The sequence below is a fragment of the Narcine bancroftii genome, chromosome 6 (assembly GCF_036971445.1).
Source record: "Narcine bancroftii isolate sNarBan1 chromosome 6, sNarBan1.hap1, whole genome shotgun sequence".
NCBI lineage: Eukaryota > Metazoa > Chordata > Chondrichthyes > Torpediniformes > Narcinidae > Narcine > Narcine bancroftii.
Window position 1 is genome coordinate 183,175,950 of NC_091474.1, and position 20,911 is coordinate 183,196,860.

Genomic DNA, 20,911 nt, shown 5'->3' on the forward strand with positions numbered 1-20,911 from the left:
CTGCTGATGGCAGTAGCAACATTAATTTGAAGATGTATAGAAAGATCTTATCTGTTCTAGCAAATGTCTCAAACTCATTGGACATTGCTTCATTTTACAACAGGACAATGATCCCAAACATACTGCTAAAGCAACAAAAAAGTTTTTCAAAGCTAAAAACTGTAAAATTTTGAATGGCTAAGTCAGTCACCTGATCTAAATCTAATTGATCATGCCTTCCATATACTGAAGAGAAAACTTTAGGGAATAAGTCCCCGAAACAAACATGAGCTGAAGATGGCTGTAGTAGATGCCTGGCAGAGCATCACCAGATAGATACTCAGCATCTGGTGATGTCCATGAATCACAGACTTCAAGCAGTAATCGCATGCAAGGGATATGCAACAAAGTACTAAACATGACTACTTTAACATACATACCATTTCCATGTCCCAAATATTATGATACCCTGAAATGATAGGACTATGTATTAAAAAGTGCTGTAATTTCTACATGGTCAAACCAAAATGTACACAAATACCCTTTAATAAAATCTAGAATGTGTACTGTAATCACATGTGAATTGTTTAATTACACATTTAAAACTGTGGAACACGGGCAAATAAAGGAAAAATGTGTCTTTGCCCCTGTAATTCCCCTGAGTTCCCAACCTGTATTTACAATGTTCTCTGTACGTATCTATTTCACAGACACTATCAATTTTCCCAAAAGCTTTTATACTTTTAATTGTGATAATAATGGCAGGCAGACATTCATCTGTCTTGGCTCTGAGCTTCAAATGTCCATTTCTAAACTTCTATCCCTCTCTAATTGCTAAGTTTCTTTGAACAAGGCTCCTTAGAGCCGACCCCTCATCTGCCATTGTATGGTGAGAGCAAAATGACATGTGTTACTGTGAAATATTTTATGATATTTTGTTTTATTATGCTGAAGTAATATCAACATTTGTGTTGTTTGGTAGTGCAGTTGGGAAATTATTTCTAATTCTGATGTACACGGAATTTAATCTGGTTTCTTTCTCCTTTTTGACTTAACCTTGGTCTTTGAGTGCTGGAATCTTACTCAGATTTCAGATTTATTGTCAAGTACATACAACTTGAGATTTATTACTCATTAGCAAGAATTACCATATATCATCATAGAAAGGTATCCCCTTCATACAGTTGGTTTGATTAATTTCAACCTGTTTAATTTATCCTCTCACTTTACTGCACATTGTTGTCTCAGGGAGGTAAGTCCATGTTTTGCTGCAGCATTATGTGCATCACTTTTAACCATCCCAGCAAGAGTTATTATTATGAGGTGACCAAAAAGAAAATGGTCAATTATAAATTCCTACATACTTTGCTATTATATATCTTTCTCAACAATCAACAAGGAAAAATGTTTGTAAAACTTATTTGTCAGGCCAATACCTTTCAGGTACAGAAACAATCATATTTCAGAGAAGTGGCCTTTCATAAAAATGAGTCATCGTCAAAGCTGAATCCTTAATTCAAATAGGGCTAATCATATTTCAAAAGTTGGAAATTTTTAACAAATATTAAGGAAATTAATTTTGCTAATTAAGTTGCTGTGTTTATTTTATATATTACTGTAAAATAGAATAAATTATAAATATATATTGGAAACAATTTAAAGTTTCTTTTAAAAGAATTCCATTGCTATATTCAAATGTCAATTTCTTATTTTATTTTTATAACTTTTGGTCATTACTCATTGTACGACGTTATTACCATTCAAGTAATTATCATACAAAGATAAATACATGGCCTTGACTACAAATGTCTTGTCCTTTGCATTCGCTGGGAATTTAGTTAGTGGTACTTTCCATGTCAGTGGTTTGTAGGTCCAAGTCTTTCAAACATATTGACACAAAAAACCTTAGCTACCTGTGGTGCAACAACTGTATTATATGTATTGCACGAGCTGGCCATCCCCTGCACCTGTGACTCCTCCCTCCCGGAAATCCTAATAAAGGCTGTTATGCCTAAACTCCTCCCTCAGTACCTCCCTTGGAAATGGGCCAGCAACATGTGAGATGTGTTGATGTCTTAAGGTGATTCGAGACTATTAATCATAACTCTCAGACTAATGTGGTTGATCGATAGCGCTACACTACTGAGCTAATGCAGGAGTGAAGGAGTGCTCCAATGTTACAGATGCATCATTCAGACAAAGTATTAAACTGCTCATTGCAGTCAGGTACAAGAGATCTTATGGAACCTTGTTGGAGAAGAACAGATATGTAACCTCTGGTATCCTGTCAAATAATTATTCCTCAATCAAAGCCATCAAAGCAGATTATCTATAGAACATTACATTCCTGTTTGTGAGACTGACAACATTTCATTTGTTGTACAGAACTTTTAGGTGAAATGTTAATGCAAGTTTTGTCTTTCTGGGAATAGTATAAAGGAAAAGAAAGTATAGATCAAAATGAGGAGAAGTGTGTTTCCTTTAAAAGACTTGACCTATCAACTCAAATGTTGTTTTCTGTTGAAGAAGATTTACACTTAAATGGACTAGAAATTCAATTCAAATCCCTCTTTCTTCCAGCCCCAAGCTTTCACCCTATTCTGATTGTTTCCCATTATTAGACAGATCTTATTCCAAGCTACAATATTCCCACATACAGCTTCCACATCTGTCCTACCTGGATGCAATTTAAATCCTCATTGCTCATTCCCCAGAGGTCTCTTATAATATATGCAAAGTTTAGTAACTGGCTTGTCTCAGGAATATCTCTCTGGTGAAGATTAATTTAAGCCATTATCTAAAACAATGGTTTTTAGCCAATGTATTTTTTACATTTTAGCATTTTTCCATTATATCTGTTAATAACATTCCATTTCATTCAGATATTGTCAGCCAGTTCTTATCAGTTTTCTGTATTATTTGGAATACAATCAAATTTATGGGTTGGAGCATTATACTGTTTAATGTAACCACAGAAATGTCTTACTTGTAAATAATTAGTTTGCTCAAAAATATATATGAATAATCAAGAAGGCAAAGAAGTTAATGGAGACATGCAGCAAAACATATCATCATGAACCCTATGAACATGATTTGAACAACGCAGATGTAGCAATTACACAAGTTAATCTACTTTGTTTCCAGATTGTTGCTCAAGAATCAGAACATTTAATGAATGTAACTACTTTCGTGATTTAAGAAAAGAAATCAAACAAACATCAAATCATGTTCATATTCAAACTTTATTGGAAGCCAAAGCTAGTTACAAAGCTTGTCATTATTAGAAAGACTCAATGGTTTACAAATATCTGAATAATTAATATCAATAGCTATGTCACTGTAATTATTAAAAGAATGAACTGCTGTTGCCTGGATGTCTAGTGATCATTTATGAGAAAAAAATTAACAGAGCTTCGTCCATTTTAATTCCGTCCTCACTGACATTATCGAAGGGAACCATTATAAGAACAAGAATAATTAAATATTGGAGTTATTCAATTAGTTGCTAGTGGTAAGTGGGAGAGTGAAGGCCAAAGATGAGGTGAGCACAACCTGCTTGTACGGGCCTATTGGGCCCTCCAATCCCCATGGAAAGTTTAAAAATGAAGCTAACTTTGTCAATCCTGAGAAAAATTATGACCTCCATGTAAAATAACTCCTCTTCATTCTCCAGCATGCATGAGTGATGTCAAGTACAGTGGTGACAGTCGGGCAGGGCAAAGATCTCTGCAAACCCCTCACCACCCCCAACTTAATTTTCTCTTAGCTCTAGTTATTGCCACTTGATTGTTGTCCAGCATGTCCTTCTATCTGCTTTGAAGTAATATATCACTCAGTATACAGAGATTCAATACAGTAACAGCAATATGTGGTAGAACTCTGCCATTCGATTTCCAGAATATAATTTCAAGTCCAAAGAACATCTCTAAGCTCATTATAAACCTGATTACCATTTGCCCAAGTACAAGGCCATTATTTTTGCTGAAACCTCACCTAATACTGTGAAATAATCAAAAATCAACACAGACTGAAATGCATTGATAATCCTCTTCCTGCCACACAAATGTATGACATCATGACATTTGAGAAATCACAACTGTTTGCAATATATATTCAAAGATCTAGAGGATTATTCTACAGTCTGGGCCATCCCCTATACATCTATCCAATCATAGATAAATACAACAGGGACTGAACTGATGACCAATGCACCATTCAAATTGTGTAAAGTAACCATCAACACAACTAATTTTAATAGCACTGTCCTTAATGCAAATTTCAAATCCAATGAAATACAACAAAATGCATGAATTCCGAAGTTCACATTATTTTTTTTACCATTAATAAAGTGTGCAGATTAGACAGTTTTTTTTAAAGATATTTTAAGCATTATTATTATTATTTTAAAAAATAATAAAAATCCCCCAAAAACTTGAAAATTTTGATTTGGTTACATTAGAACAGTGGTTTTCAAACTAGCCCTAAATCGAACATTCCTTATGCAATCCCTTTTTAATCACAGAGCACCTATTTCATAGAGTTTGCTTAAGGTGGTATGTGAGTGGAAAGAAAAAGTTTGAAAACCACTGTTTTAATCATATCTAATTGACTCATTATGCGCATGGTTTCATAACTCCAAAGGAAATGGGCCATTGACAATTATTCTCAAGCAAAACATTTCAGGTACAATTGGGTCTAAAGCAGTGATTTTCAACCTTTTTCCCCCCCCCACTCACATTCCACCTTAAGCAGTCCCTTACTAATTACAGAGCAGTTATGGCATAGGGATTGCTTACATTAGAATGCGAGTTGGGTGGCAGTTTGAAACCTACTGCATTAGAGGAACATCTGATTTTTTTTTCCCCACAGTTAGACATGCTATCATGTCATATAACCATTGAGTATGAGTAGGAGTGACAGCATCTTTCCATCTCATCAATATTGATTGTCTCACAATAAGGGAAGTGAAAGAAACTAAATGGAATTGAGATGCAGTTAATTTCAAATCAAATCAATTACATTAGGTGATCCAAAAATGAGCATTTAGAGGATTAGGTATAAGATTTTCATTAAGAATTAAAGATAAGGTACAAAAGATATCTTCCCAAAATTTGGAAATAGAGGAACAAGACCAAAACATATGAATAAAGCACTCTCTCAGTCTTACATCTATCACAATTCGAAGAAATATTAGAATAAAATTTAGGCAATTGAAATTTAGAAAGGTAGGCACAATGTACTACCTTAAATTGTAGAAATGAATTACTGGCATATAAAGAGGAGGAATTTATCAATTTAGATCTTGTGAGTTTGTGTTTTTTTTTAAAATGGTAGTGAAATTGCATGTACCTACCAAAAACTTTGGAAGGGAAGGGGGTAGAATATGTAGTATCAATTTATTTTGTTTTATCTTTTTCTGTTAGCCACATATTATAACTGATTACTTGATTATTTCCTTGATTGTTAGATACAGGTACATGATCCTTTATCCAGACATCTAAAATCCGAAAGCTCAAAAATCTGGCAAGTGGGGACTGGCGGCTGGGGGAGGTGGCCGAGGGACCAGTGGTTGGGGGAGGCGGCCGAGGGACTGGCGGTTGGGGGAGGCGGCCGAGGGACTGGAAGGGGGTGGGGCTGATACGGCAGCACAATTCAGGTGTGCTTTCTGAAATCCGGAAAAATCCGAAATTCAGAACACACTGTCCCCCAAGGGTTCTGGATAAAGGATTGTGTACCTGTATCTAGTTTATATGTAACAAATTTTCTTATATAGGTATTTCTTTTGTATATTTTCTTTTTTAATATTGCCTCTTTATATTTTGATAAATATAGTTTACATTTTATGTATTATTGTAAAATTTAATAAAAATATTGAAACATTAAAAAATAAAAAAACATTATTATTTCTTTCTTCAGTCACTAAAAATAGATTTTGAAGAAAAATAGAAATTCTGATCGACCTAAATGAATGCACCAGAAATAATAATAGGAAACAAGGAGATGGCAGAGGAAAGAAATGAGTATTTTGCATCATTCTTCATAGTGGAAGACATTAATAGTGTGCTGAATATCCAAGAGTGTCAGGGAAAGGAAGTGAATGTAATTACTATTTCAAGGGAGAAGGTGCTCAGATAGCTGAATGCTCTATGGGTAGATAAGTCTCCTGGACCAGATGGATTGCACCCTCAGGTTCTGAAACAAGTCGCAGTAGAGATTGTGGAGGCATTGGTAATGATCTTTCAGGAATCAATAGATTCTAGTATGGTCCCAGACAACTGGAAAACTGCAAATATCACCCCCTTGTTCAAGAAGTGAAGGAGGCAGCAGAAAGAACATTGGGAAGATGTTGGGGTCAGAGTAAGTTTCAGAGTACTTGGAGGCACATGACCAAATAGGCCAAAACTAGCATGGTTTATTTAAGAGAAAATCCTGCTTGACAAACCTATTGGAATTCTTCGAAGACGTGAGAAGAAGGCTAGATGAAGGAGATGTGTATTTGGATTTTCAGATGGCATTTCACAGGGTGCTGCACACAAGGCTAATTAACAAGATAAGAGCCCATGGTATAATGCAAAGCATACTAGGTGGGAGGAGCATTGACTGATTGGCAGAAAACTGAATCAGTTGCTAGTGTTGTTCCAAAGGGGCCAGTATTGGGCCTGTTTCTTTTTATTTTGTTTATTAATGATTTAGATTCTGGAATGAATGGCTTTGTTTGCAGATGGAGGAGCATGCAGTATGGAGGAAACAGGGAGGTTGAAGAAGGATTTAGATCAAGAGAATGGGCAGATAAGTGGCAAATGAAATACAATGTGGGAAAGTGTATCGTCGTGTACTTTGGTAGAAAAAAAATAAATGGGCAGACTATTTTCTGAATGAGGAGAAAATGGAAAATTCCCAGATGTAAAGGGACTTGGGAATCCTCATATACGATAGCCTGAAGGTCAACTTGCATCTTGAGCCAGTGGTGAAGAAGGCAAATGCAATGCAGGCATTCATTTCAAGAGGACTAGAATACAAGAGCAGGATGTGATTTTGAGGCTTTACAAAGCACTGGTGAGACCTCAAGGAATATTGTGAGCAGTTTTGGGCTCCTCATTTAAGAAAGGATGTGCTGACATTGGAGTGGATTCAGAGGAAGTTCACAAGGATGATTCCAGGAGTGGAGGAGCATTTGACAGCTCTTAGCCTGTACCTGTTGGAATTTAGGGGTGATCTCATTGCAACATTTTGAATGCTGTAAGGCATGAAAAGAGTAGATGTAAAAAGGTTGTTTGCCATGGTGGGAGAGTTTAGGACAAGAGGGCATAACAGGATTAGAGAGCATCTGCTTTAAACAGAGATGCAGCGGAATATCTTTATCCAGAGGATGTAAAATCTGTGAAATATGTTGCCACAGGTGGTTGTGGAGGTCAAGACATTGGGTGTATTTAAGGAAGAGATTGATAGGTTCTTGATTAGTCATGGCATCAAAGGTCATGGAGAGAAGACTGGGCAATGGAGCTGAATGGGAAAATTATTCAGCTCCTGATTAAATGGTGGGGTAGATTCGATTGGCTAAATCACCTATTTTTGCTCCTCTGTCTTAAGTTTCTCTCAGTGGCATGCTTGTTAGGGATCACATCAGAAGTTATTAGATTAGAATAGCAGCCTTTTAATACAAGCAAGAACCAGTCTTCAACCTCTGTATCAATGCACACCATGGTCTGCAGAGAGAGGCTATTTTGGATGTCAGGCATTTCAATATGTCAAAATGCTCATGGCAGTTGAGATGTGCTTCCATTGATGAAACTGTATTTAATAATTTATTGTTTTTTTTTGCTGAAAGAGTATAAAATCTTAAAATTCTTTAAGTTCAATGAGATACTCCAGTTTCCCAAACAGTCTTCCAAAATGCCTGACTGTTGTGTTGAATAATGTCCTTTTACAGTTCCAGTCTCCATGTGACTCATTCAAAGTCACAATAATGCTCACAACTGTTTTTGTGGTAAGTGCCCAAATGATTGGGGCCTGTTAAAGCAGGAAACTGGGCAAGTGATAGAGGAATGTAAAAAGATTAGTCATGGAAGCAAGATTAGATATCGGAGGAATTTTGTTGTGGGATAGCCAAAGGATCTTTGTTACATACTTGATATCACCCCTCCTACTTTAGATTAAATGAACCATCCAAAATGTTGAGTGACTATTTCTCTCCACGGATGCTCCCAAACCTGTTGAGTTCCTCCAATATCTCATTGCTTGCTCAAGATTTCAACAACTGTAGTTTACTCCATATATGGGGTTTACCCAAATGTGAAGAACTAGTTATCCCTGGTAACCCCAACAATGGGAATGCTTAATCCAATTTTCACAGCAATGCACCAAACGGTAAGTTGAATGGTAAATAAGGTTTTCATGTTAAACTATGACAGCAAAGGGAAGGACACCGATCTAGTTTAAAAGGTTAAAAGAATGCAAATGTACCTGGATAAATATTCCCAAGAGTGTACATGTCAATCACATAGCGACAGAACTGATACTGATCTGTCAGGACAGAAGGAAAAGAACAGCAATGAAGACAACACATAATGAATAGATTGAAACCAAAAGGGGATGGGGTAGGTTGATTGGTTTCCATCAGCTTCAGTTGTAATGGATCAAGCTGATCTGAGCACCACCAGTACTGCTGAGGAAACGAAACACAGGTTACATTAAAGTGTACTTGTGTTTCATTTTCTCTGACTCTGCTTTATATCCATGCCTTTGTGAGTATAAGTTTCACAGATTTTGCATTTTAAAAAGAAAAAAGGAAAATTGGAAACTGGAGAATAACCCTTTATTTGGGTTGTGCTTGGCATAAAAAAATTTGTTTAAAGTATGGTGTATCATTCAGGAATGTGATCACTGTTTTACAGAGATAATTATTGGCAGTTTCCCCCCCCCCCCCCCCCCCGTGCCTGAAATACATAGTAGCTTACCAGTAAAATAGAAAAATAAAAATATATAATGGCAAACTTAAAAGATGCTTATACATTTTGTTATGAATTAAAAGTACAGCTACCTGTTTTAGACACTATGGTTATTGCATGGTTATTCTATTGGCATTCTGTTTAATCATGTCACAAAGTGAATCTGTACATGCATTATTGGTCACATAGAAGGAGTCTCAATTTTTGAAGGCTAATTTTCATGTTGTCAGAGTATTGACTGCCCTTTTCAATCATTGTAAATACATTCCTTAAAGAAAATAGTTTCTACAAGACTTGATGTGAATTTCACACTATATCCAGTTGTAGATTGGGGTTTCATACCATTTGTTTCAACAAGATCAAGATTTATATTGAGAGGTGATGGGTCTTATTTTTATGACTGGCTCTGCACACATTTTTTTTCATTATTGAAAAAAATGGCAGAAATGTGGCACATATTTAGTTCCTTCCAAGTGATGTTGCAATACTTTTCACTCCAGATATATCAAAATTCAGAATAAATGCAGAGAAGACTGAAAGTATTAACTAATATTCTGATTTGGAGAATCAAAATTTCAGGAGATTCTTCAATTTGATGACAAGCTTAAAATTAATTAGCAGGATATTTTGTAGCTACCAATAGCATATTTTGAGAGTAAAATTATATTTGAATTGTCAAAATGTTAGGATGAATTTAATGTTTCTTCATAATAGCAGAATGCAAGCCCTCTGCAAAATAATGACAATACTTATTAACAATTTCACCAAAAAGATACCATGCCAGTTAAATAGACATGCAAGCAATGCTTCAAAAAGGAGATTTTCTTTTTCTTTATAGTCAATGTTAATTGAAATTAAGCAGCTATGAACCATGTCATCCTGAAATTATCTGATATGTTATCCCCAACATCTTTTTCATGGCATTCAAAATGAAAGAGACAAATAACCCAGTTTAAAGCTGCCAGTTAAGACAGCTTTTTGGGAGTTTAAATTACATAGATGAAATTAAAATAAAACTTCATACATGGTGTAAGGAACTAATTGCAAAGAAACCACTATGCCTTCCCAGTCAGACTAATCCTTATTTTGATCTTGTTATAAGTTTTGCAAAACAATTGTACTGCAAAATCAAAGAAAGGCAAGAGGAACTTTTTTTTGTTTTAACTGCTTTTTATGCTCCATGTTGTTTCTTTTGATGTTTCTCAGCTGCCTTACTTTGGTCTTTAATTCTAACATAATAAGTCTTTTCACCTTTATCCTTTGATTTTTGCTGAGCATCTTTGGCATCTTTAACTTTTACTTCCTTCTTGCTGGCTTTCTCAGATTTGCATTCACTGGGGTCCTTCTTGTCTCTCTTTTGACCTCTCTGTTCTGTTTCAGCCATGGGTTTCACCCTTTCTTTCTTTATTTGGATCTTTGGTGTTGCTTTGTCTTCTTCTTTAGGTTTTCTTTTATGTTTCTTAACTTTTTCAACCTTTTTCTCCACCTTTATGACCTTAAGCTGTTTCTTGATTGTTTCTTCAACTTTAGGTACTTTAACTTTTCTATCTGGAGAAAACAAAAGGATTACTTTCTGAGTAACCATTCACATTTAAGCTCCTTGGTCTTTCAAGAACCAACCTCACCATCATACTCGCAGACATGGATGGTGCTGTTGTGGTCTGACTCTCTGCTCTCTATCTGGCTGAAGCCAGATGACAACTCTCAGACATTTCCTCTTACTTAGCCCGTGTAGAGCTCGTCGAAAGAACCAAAGACTTGTTGATCCAAACCAAGGCTTTTATTAGCAAAAGACAGGAGCTCTTCAAACATTGTATTGCACATTATCTCAAAATCATCACTTCTGATCATCTCCCTCACATAGGCTTAACCTCAATGTTTCTCACTACCTGTTTCTACCTTCTACCTGAGGTCAACAAACCCAATTATCCCAGTAGACCTATTGTTTCTGTGTGCTCCTGCCCCACTGAACTGTTTTCTACTTACCTTGACTCCGTTTTGTCTGCTCTGGTCCAGTCCCTCCCCACATACATCAGGGACACTTCACATGACCTCCATCACTGCAACAGCTACCAGTTTCCTTAACTCAATTGCCTCATGTTTGCCATGGATATCCAATCACCATACACCTCCACCCCCCATATTGAAGCTTTTTGTTTCTTCCTGAACAATATACACAACCAGTCCCCCTCCACCACCACCCTCCTCCAGGTGGCAGAACTTGTCCTCACAATCAATAACTTCTTCATTGACTCATCCAACCTCCTCCAGCTCAAAGGGGTAGACATGAGTACCTGAATGGGCCCCAGCTATGCCTGCCTTTTTGTTGACTACATGGAGGAATCTATGCTACAATCCTACATGGGCAAGGCCCCTCAACTCTTCCTCTACTACATCAATGACTACTTTGGTGCTGCCTCATGTACCCATGATGAGCTCATCAACTTTATCCACTTTGCTGCCAACTTCCATCCCAACCTCAAATTCACTCAGTCCATCTCCAAAAATACTCTCCCTTTTCTCAAACTCTCTGCCTCCATCTTGGGAGACAAACTCGACAGCCATAATCTACAAACCCACAAACTCCCACAGCTACCTCGACTGCACCTCTTCACACCCTGTCCCCTGTAAGGATTTCATTCTTTTCTCTCGATTCCTCCATCTCATCTGCTCCCAGGATGAGGTCTCCACGTCAGATTATCAGAGATGTCCTTCTTCAAACAATGTGGCTTCCCCTCTACCACCATCAACTCAGCCCTTACCTGCATATACTCCATAACCCACAAATCTGCCCTGGGCCTTTCTGCCCCCCCCATCTGCAACAAGGACAGGATTCTGCTTGTCCTCATTTACCATCCCACCAGCCTCTGTGTTCAACATTTCCTCCTCTCCAATTTTACCACCTACTATGTGATCCCACCACCAGACATATATTCCCCTCTCCTCATCTGCAGGGACTATTCCCTCCATGACTCCCTTGACCACTCTTCCGTTCCCACCAATCATCCACTTGGTACCTAGCCCTGTGACCACTTTCCCCCACACTTCCTCCCTCACCACCATTCGGGGCACTAAACAATCCTTCCAAGTGAAGCGAGTGACATTTCACTTGTGAATCTGCAGGGGTCATCTACTGTATCTGTTGCTCCTGTTGTGGTTTCCTCTACTTCGGAGAGACTAGGTGCGACTAAAAGATGTTTTGTTGAGCACCTCGGCACTATCTGCTGCCATAGTGTGGATCTCCCAATGCCCACCCATTTCAATTCCCTGACCCACTCCCTTGTTGACATGTCTGTCTATGCTCTCATGCACTGCCGGACAGAGACCACCTGCAAATTGGAGAAACATCACCTCATATTCTGTCTGAGCACAATCCAACTCACTGATATTAACATTTATTTCTTGGTTTCTGTTTAAAACCCACACCCTTCTTAATCCCCCTTTCCCCCAGCTCATGCTCGCCCCCTCTCTCTCTCTTGAGGTCTCTCTTTATCTCCTGTGCTTGCTCTCGAGGCCCTTTCATGCATTGAAAAAGCCTGACTGTAAAGGTGGAGATTCTCTGCCCTTACATTGGAAGACTTACCTCTTTGAATGTGCTGTGGCCAACTCCAAGGCGCCGAATGCAATCCCTCTGAGGGAAGGATAATTGGTGGAGCTCTGTGCTCTTCCTCCTCAGATGAATGTACCACCGCTGCAAGCAGCTGGCTAGGGGCAGGCTGATGGTGTCACGATGACACCATTAACCCGTGACACATCTCCCCTCTCTTTCCCACCCACTAACCCTTCTCTCTCCATGACCCCCTCAGGGAACCATCAGGGCAGGGGTGGCCAGCGGGAGCTGTCAGGGCAGGGGTTGTCAAGGTGAGGGCTGTTAAGGCAGGGGCCATCAGGGTGAGGGGGGCCCAGTGGGGGCCACCAGGGTGCAGCTGGTGCGAGCTGTGACAACCCCGCTGGCCACTCCGGCACCTCGCCAGGCGCAAAATGCAGCAGCACAATGACCGTCTTCCCTACCCATAATTCCCCTGCAGCTGGAACTGTTCTGAGAAACATAGAGCAGTTCAGTTGTGTGGGAGATTATGGGTAGGGAAGACGGTCATTGCTGTGCCACATTTATGACAGGTGGCGCTACAGCACCAGTCACCCTGCCTCCATCAGCTCTGAAGGGCACAATGCGATGCAGGAGAAGCCTTTTTGGGCTATTCCATGAAAGGTAAGTTTATGTTTTCCCTCCCATGCTTATAACCAGCCTCCAGGTGGAGGTCTGGCATGAAAAGGCCTTCAGTCTAATTCTCTCTTTCCTTTTCCCTCTGTCTCCTTTCATATCCAACTAACAGCTTTTGGCCTGGACTTCTTCCCCTCCCATTCTTCCCCCTTTCACTCTCCAGTCTTTATTCAGATGCCTTTCTGATTTTTGCTTACTCCTTGAAGAAGGGCTCAGGCCTGAAATGTCAGCAATATAGCTTTACATCCTATGGACGCAGTGAAACTGGCTGAGTTCCTCCAGCATTTCTGTGTTTTTATGACAATCACAGCATCTAATTTGTAGGCACATTTACTGAGATGTCAAAGGAAATTTCCAGAAATACTCTTAATGTACAATTAAATTTCTGATCCCATTGCTCAGGTTACAATGATCAGAACATATCTAGAAAAATGTTTAATATTTCACAAAGGCTTGAAGCCTTATTTGATATTAACTCAATGGGTCAATTGATAAAATATTAGTAGATATGTAGGCTTATTTACTATTTGCAAATGTCTCTTTTTTTTTTAATCAAGAGAAGGCCGGAAAATACTCACATTAGGCACTCTTGCACTTGCATCTTATTCTCCATTAGCATATTGCTGGGCAAAGTTCCAAAGGCAATTCTAAATCTATTTATCAGATTATGCCCATCATTTTAAAATGTTAACCTCATTTTTTCTCCGTCTACATTCTAATAAGAAAGAATCCTAACTCAAATTTATTTTCATCATTACTGTACAGAAAATTCAGACCCTTGTGCCTCTTTTGCCACTCGGTTACATTTTGGCTGAATTATATTTACACGCTTTTGGTTTGAATCCATTGAAAGCCTTCATCTAAATTTATTGATTTCAGTCATGAACATTTTAATCAAACCTATATTGAAAAGTTGTCAAGGAGAGAGTTCCAAATTTCTATCACTCAAGAAGTGTTTCCTAATTTCACTCTTAAAGACCCAAGCTCAGATTTTAGAAGTGTGCCACTTTGTTCTGGATGGAGTTTTTGGCAGCTGCTGAACAGGAACACTCTGAAAAATATCTACTTAATACAACATTGTAATCTTATGATCTGCTATTTAAAGACTTGAGCAACTCTTACTTGGCAGACAAAGTACAAAGACAAAGCCTATTGCTTAAACCATATCCAACAGTATGTACAGAGTTCATGCATCACTGTTTAACAGCTATATTCTTAGAATTTGAACAAAACAACAATCAAAAGTACAAATATTGATGTTGATGTGCTTATTTCTCTACTCAAGTATATCATGAAATTTTTTTTTGCCTTTAACTCTCCAGGCTGGTAGTTACCTTTCAGTGTAGCTTTTTGTTTCACTTCTTCTTTTACTTTTATCTTCTTTTCAGGTTTCAGTCTTTTAGTCTCTATAATTGAAAGTGTAAGCATTGAGATTGATTTAAAAAAAAACATGAAAGGGAAGCTAATACAGTCTGGCTGAAGGATCTTGCTCAGCAAGATTCTTTCTCAGAGTAAGTGAAATCTGTTACTAATTGTACACCAACTATTTTCTACTCAATCTTAATTTGATACAATTCCAACACAAGTTAAAAAAAAACAGCCATTTAAAAAGGATATCCAATAAAATGTGCAAAATACATTTCTCTACTGCCTGCACTATAATATTTTTATCTATCAATTCTGTCAGATTTGCATCAAAATGAAAAAAAAAACAAGTGAAATATATTGTAAGTTTCTTCTTAGCTAGCAAAGCTGAAAAAAAGACAAAAATGAATCTGATTATTTTGCAAGTAATTAATCTTTTCTTAATGTTATCCATCATTAAAACATAGCAATAACTACTAGATTTACAAAGCTGGTTTCCATATAGCAGTTTTCTATAAGGTGCATTGCATATCATAGTTATGTATTATTTCAGCTCTCTGAATTTTTGTCATTATACTATTGTCCTTATTAAAGAGAATGCATAATTTGAATTCCAATAGATTTTATTTAATCTGTTTATAAAATGAACAGATATTTGCTGATCATCTCCAACTCTATAATGTTTAGTCAAGTGGTAGTAAACAAAAATACTTTCTCCCAGTGTAAGATTTACTGAGCAATTCACTTTCCTCCTCTCAACTTGAAGTAGCAATTTCCACTGAGTACCACTTGTTTAGCTTCCAAGATCCTAGGACATATTGAGTTACTGTGCATATCCATGCTAAAGACTGGGGAGTTATCCTATTTTGCATGCACAAGGCCACAGAGCAGGTCAGTATTACATATCTGTGTGCTCCATCTAAAGCAATGTTGGACAACATCATAGTTAAGTCTTGTATAAATGGCTTCAGTTATAACCTGAAATATGCAGGGTAAATAATACAAACTGATCTATTCCAGATCACTCTCCAGTTAACAATGATGAAATTTATTCAGACACTTAATGATAGATGATTAGTGGCAGATGGTGATATAAAAACAGAAAATGATAGAAATAGTCTATTAAACAACATCTGTGGAATGGGAATCAGTAGGTTTTTGGTCCTCAGTTGCCAAAAGAAATGTGTAAGTCCCCAGTGCCTCTTACCAATTTTATAGGTGCATTATGATCCAGACGTATTGATACGGGAACTGCTCTGCCCAAGATCACAAGAAACTGCAGAAAGTTGGGAATGCTGTCACACCATTACTTAAACAAATATTTTCTCCAATTACACCTCCAGTTACCTTGAAAGGACCCATTCCATCCCAGAAACACTTTCTTGTCTGCCTCATATTAAACAGAAGTTTGAAAACATGCTTCTCCAGATCCAAAGATAGTTTCTTTCCAAATGTTATCAGACTCTTAAATGGACCTCTCACTTGACTGTTTAATTGTATTTTTTATCTTCAACAATATACCATGTCTTATGTGACACTATACCCTTCACTTTGTTTTATTGTTACTCCATTCCCTGCCCCTTTGGTTTTTATTCATGTGCTACCTGTTGTACTATAGTATACAGATTGATGAGCCTGGATAGCATGTAAAAGAAAGATTTTCACTATAGCTCAGTACATATGACAATAAAAAATTCAATTGAGACCATTATTTCCTGATAACTGTGGTTCTGAAGTGAAGTCAACATAGGGTTAACATTTCCTCATTAGTTTTAAAAAGTTCTGAACTATGTAATTGTTTGCCCAATTCATATTTGTTCTGTCTAATTGAGGGGGTGCATGCTCTAGTGCCAAAGCTTTGGTAAATCCACAAACAAGTGAAAGAGTAAAAATGATTAATACTTTTTGTTTATAGCTGACTACCAAGTCATGGCAGTTATATTTGTTTTCTTCTTTGTTCTTCACAAGACCACAAGACAAAAGAACAGAACAAGGCCACTAGGTCTATCGAGTCTGTTCTGTAAATCTACACTAGTTCCAATTTCCAGCCTTTTCCCCATATCCCTTGATGCCCTCACTAATGAGATATTTGTCTATTTCTTGTTTAAATACTCCCAGTGATCTGACTTCCACTGCTGTATGTGGCAGTAAGTTCCACAGATCCATGACCCTCTGGCTAAAGAAGTTCTTCCTAATTTCTGTTTTATATGGATAACCTCTAATCTTCAGACTATGACCCCTTGTCCTCGATTCACCCACCAAGGGAAACATCTTACTCGTATCCACCCTATCTAAACCTTTCAAAATACGAAATGCCTCTATGAGATCTCCTCTCATTTTCCTATACTCCAATGAATACAATCAAAGAGCTGCCAAACACTCCTCGTATGTTAGCCCTTGCATTCCGGGAATCATCCTAGTAAATCTCCTCTGCACCCTCTCCAACTTCATCACATCCTTTCTAAGATAGGGGCCCAAAACTGCACACAGTACTCTAAATGAGGGCTCACCAGTGCCCTGTAGAGCCTCAACACTTCTTTACTCTTATACACTATTCCTTTTGAAAATAATGCCAATATAGCATTCACTTCCTTCACTACCAATTTCACCTGGTCATTAACTTTTAGGTTTCCCTGCACGTAGACACCCAGGTCCCTTTGCATACCATTTTCACCCCATCCAAATAGTATTCTGCCTGTTTATTTCCACTGCCAAAATGTACAACTGTACATTTCTCCATGTTAAATCTCATCTGCCATAATATCCTAATCTGTCTATATCCTTCTGCAACTTTACGGTTTCTACTACACTTCCTACTCCGCCACCTATCTTGGTCTCATCCACAAATTTGACCACAAAACCATTCACACCACAATCCAAATCATTAATATAAATTGTAAACAGCAGTGGCCACAATACTGACCCCTGTGGAACACCACTAGTTACAGGCAGCCATCCAGAATGGGAACCCTTAATTTCAACCTTTTGCTTCCTGCCTATCAGCCACTTTTCTATCCAGTTTAAAAATTTCCCTGTAATTCCATGGGCCCTCATTTTATTTAGCAGCCTAATATGCAGCACCTTATTGAAAGCCTTTTGAAAATCTAAAAAGATAGCATCCACAGCCTCTCCTACTTGAGATTTCTTCAAAAAAGTCTAATAGGTTGGTCAGACAGGATCTAAAAAACCATGCTGACTTGAACCTATCCTGTCATGCTTCTCTAGGTATTTCATCACCTCATCCTTGAGGATCGACTCTAATATCTTCCCAACCATCAACGTCAGACTAATTGGCCTCTAGTTTCCTTTTTTCTGACTCCCACCTCTAAACAGCGGAACCACATTTGCGACCTTCCAATCCTCTGGAATCTCTCCAGAGTCTATCGATTTCTGGAAGATCATCACCAATGGATCTACAATCTCCAAAGCCACCTCTTCCAAAACCCACAGATGCACCTCATCCAGTCCGGGAGATTTATCAATCTTTAATCAGTTTAGTTTACCTAATACAATTTCTCTAGTAACCCTAACTGAATCTAACTCTACTCCCTGAAGCCTCTGACTCTCCAGAATATTACTAATGCCTTCCACGGTGAAGACAGATGCAAAATATTGATTAAGTTCCTCTGCCATCTCTTTATAACCCATTACAATTTTCCCAGCATCGTTTTCTATCGATCCTATGTTAACACGTGTCTCTCTTTTATTCCTTTTAGTTTTGAAAAAACTCTTAGTATCATTTTTAATATTGTTAGCTAATCTCCTTTCATAGCTCATCTTTTCTTTTCGAATTACATTTTTGTCTCTTTCTGTAATTGTCAAAAGGAATTCCAGTCCTCTGATTTCCCACTAATCTTAGCTTCCTTATATGCCCTCACCTTTGCTTTTATCTTAGCCTTCACCTCTTTTGTCAGCCACAATGGTACCATCTTTCCTTGGACAAATTTCTTTTTCTTTGGAATATATTTATCCTGCATGCCTTTTGTTACTTGCAAAAATATCTTCCAGTCCTGCTCTGATCCTCCAGTTAGTTTGCTTTCCCAGTTTACTTGAGCCAGTTCCTTTCTCATACCACTATAATTTCCTTTATTCCACTGAAAAATTGATACATCCACGAAGATTTTTCCTTTCAAATTTTAAATTAAATTCAACCATGCTATGATTGCTGCTTCCTAAAGGTTCTATGACCTTTAGATCCCTAATGACCTCGAGTTCATTGCACATGTCCCAATCCAGAACTGCAGATCCCCTGGTGGGCTTCTCAACAAGCTATTCAAAAAAGCTATCTCTTAGGTTTTCTACAAACTCTCTCCTGGCTTCCAGTATTTTCCTGTCTTTCCCAATCCCCTGCCATGTTAAAATCCCCCATAATTATTTTGATATTATCCTTGTGGAATTCCCTCTGTATTTCCTGCTGTAGCTCATTATCCACTTCCTGGCTACTGTTTGGGGGCCTGTTTATAACTGCTAATATGGTCCTTTTACCCTTGACATTTCTTAATTCAACCCATAATGATTCTATCACTTTTATCCCTATGTCCTTTTTTTCTATTGTTCTTGGCTGCCTAATTCAAAGGAGTTTTTAAAAAAACACAAGTGTTTGAACATACATGTCACATTGAATGACTGTCTTCTGATCTGTAAATGTCTATCTATAGTGTTAGTCTTTTCAAAATATAATGGCTGGACAAAATATGTATGATCATACCTGCAGTGAACTGGAATTCACTGTTTGTGTATTGTTCAGATGGCTGGGTCCTCCCTGGGCTTCACCCTCACCTATCCCAATATAAACCCTGGTTTTCCCACCTTACCTCAGATTCACCTGAGGACTATTGTATCTACCAGCCATTGTAAGCTATTAAAAGTGTGTTTGTACTCCTTACTTGTCTCTGAGTGCAATCAGCCATAATACAATTTTAATAGCTTAACTTTGAAACAGGATAGAAGCCCTGATGAAGCCAGGCATGCTCCAGGTCAACCCTCTGTCCTGAGAGGCCCCAAAGAATTTGCCTATTGGCTGGAGTGCTTCCAGTCTTACCTGACAGCCATGCAAGACGTCTTCAACTTGTAAGTCTCCAGAGTTCCGCACTTCTCTCTCAAGTCGGCCCCAAGGGGTTCACGGTCATAAGGAACTGTGCAACTTACAAATCTACCATAGAAGGCTTGAAGGCCTGCTACATGAGGCCTCAGAATGACATACTGGTGAGACACCTGCCCTCTCAACGTCGGCAATGCCCGAGTGAGTTGCTGGACGATTATGTCCTTGAACTGTTGGCCCTGACCAGAAAATGCCACTACAAAGCAGTCATGGCCCGGGTGAGAGAGAAGGAACAAATTCGGAACACCCTCATGGCAGGAGTGAGGTCATGGTATGTGAGGCAGTGACTGCTAGAGTTGGGGAAGAAAGACTTGGCCAGCATCCGGGAGCTGGCAAAAGCACTTAAACAGGCCCAACTAGGTGCCTTTCCAGAAGACCAGGTCAGTGGGGTGCTGGCGACCCCCGCAGCCCCAGCACCAACTGCTGCCACCATGCACAACCGAGGATACTACTTCTGTGGACAGCCACAGCACCCCAATGCCCAATGCCCCGTGAAGGACACAATGTGCTCAGGATGATGTAAGTGATGTCACTGGGTAAAGGTCTGTAGGGCCAAGGGGAACCCAAAGTGGGCAATCGTGTGTGTGACCCCCAAAATGATATTTAACCCATGCCAGAGTCCCAAAGTGCCAGCCCCGGCCTCTCCATGCTGCTCGCTGTCAGCATCTTGCTGCACCTCATGACGGCACCTGACACCGAAAGTAAAGCATCATGAGAAGCAATGACAGCCATCTTGTCTGCCTCATCGTCGATACCATCTTGTCTGCCTGCAGCCCAAGAGGAGAGAATCGACATGGGGAGCAACGTGGTTTCCAGAGCACCATCGTCGATTGTCCTGTATCAGGCAATACCTCACCAATTGAATAACTCGATAATGGAGATGAGGGTAAGCGGACAGTTGATTGATTCTTTGGTAGACACTGGCTCCACTGAGGTCTTTATGAGCACTCTGTTGTACAACTTAAAAATTTATCCAATGGGCTATCGTATTCACCTAGCATCGCACTCACACTCTGTGACAATCTAGGGGTATGGTATAGTACATCTAACTGTAAAAGGGGGGGAATTTTATGTTCCGATTGTATGTACTGAAGGATTTGTGTGCTTCAGTGTTGCTGGGCCTGGACTTCTGTGTCACCTTAAAAGTGTGACCATGGAGTACTCAGGCCCACTTCCTCCAATCACAGTGTGGAACAGAATGTCCCAAAACTGGACGCCATATGCAGTATCGCCACCCTAAATATTGATCCCCCTCCCACTGTTTCCAAACCCGACTCCCAATTTCAAGCCGATAGC

General features: G+C 38.7%; 1 protein-coding gene across 3 annotated transcripts in view; it reads right to left on the reverse strand.

Annotated features, from left to right (window-relative positions):
• Window positions 1-20,911, reverse strand: part of trdn (triadin) — a 512,395-nt gene that overhangs the window by 329,826 nt on the left and 161,658 nt on the right. For all 3 annotated transcript variants that reach the window (XM_069886892.1, XM_069886891.1, XM_069886893.1), the window contains 3 exons: window positions 14,484-14,555; window positions 10,179-10,475; window positions 8,443-8,502 (listed from right to left, as the gene is read on the reverse strand). In XM_069886892.1, coding sequence (XP_069742993.1) covers window positions 8,443-8,502; window positions 10,179-10,475; window positions 14,484-14,555 — 429 coding nt within the window. The remainder of the gene's footprint in view (window positions 1-8,442; window positions 8,503-10,178; window positions 10,476-14,483; window positions 14,556-20,911) is intronic.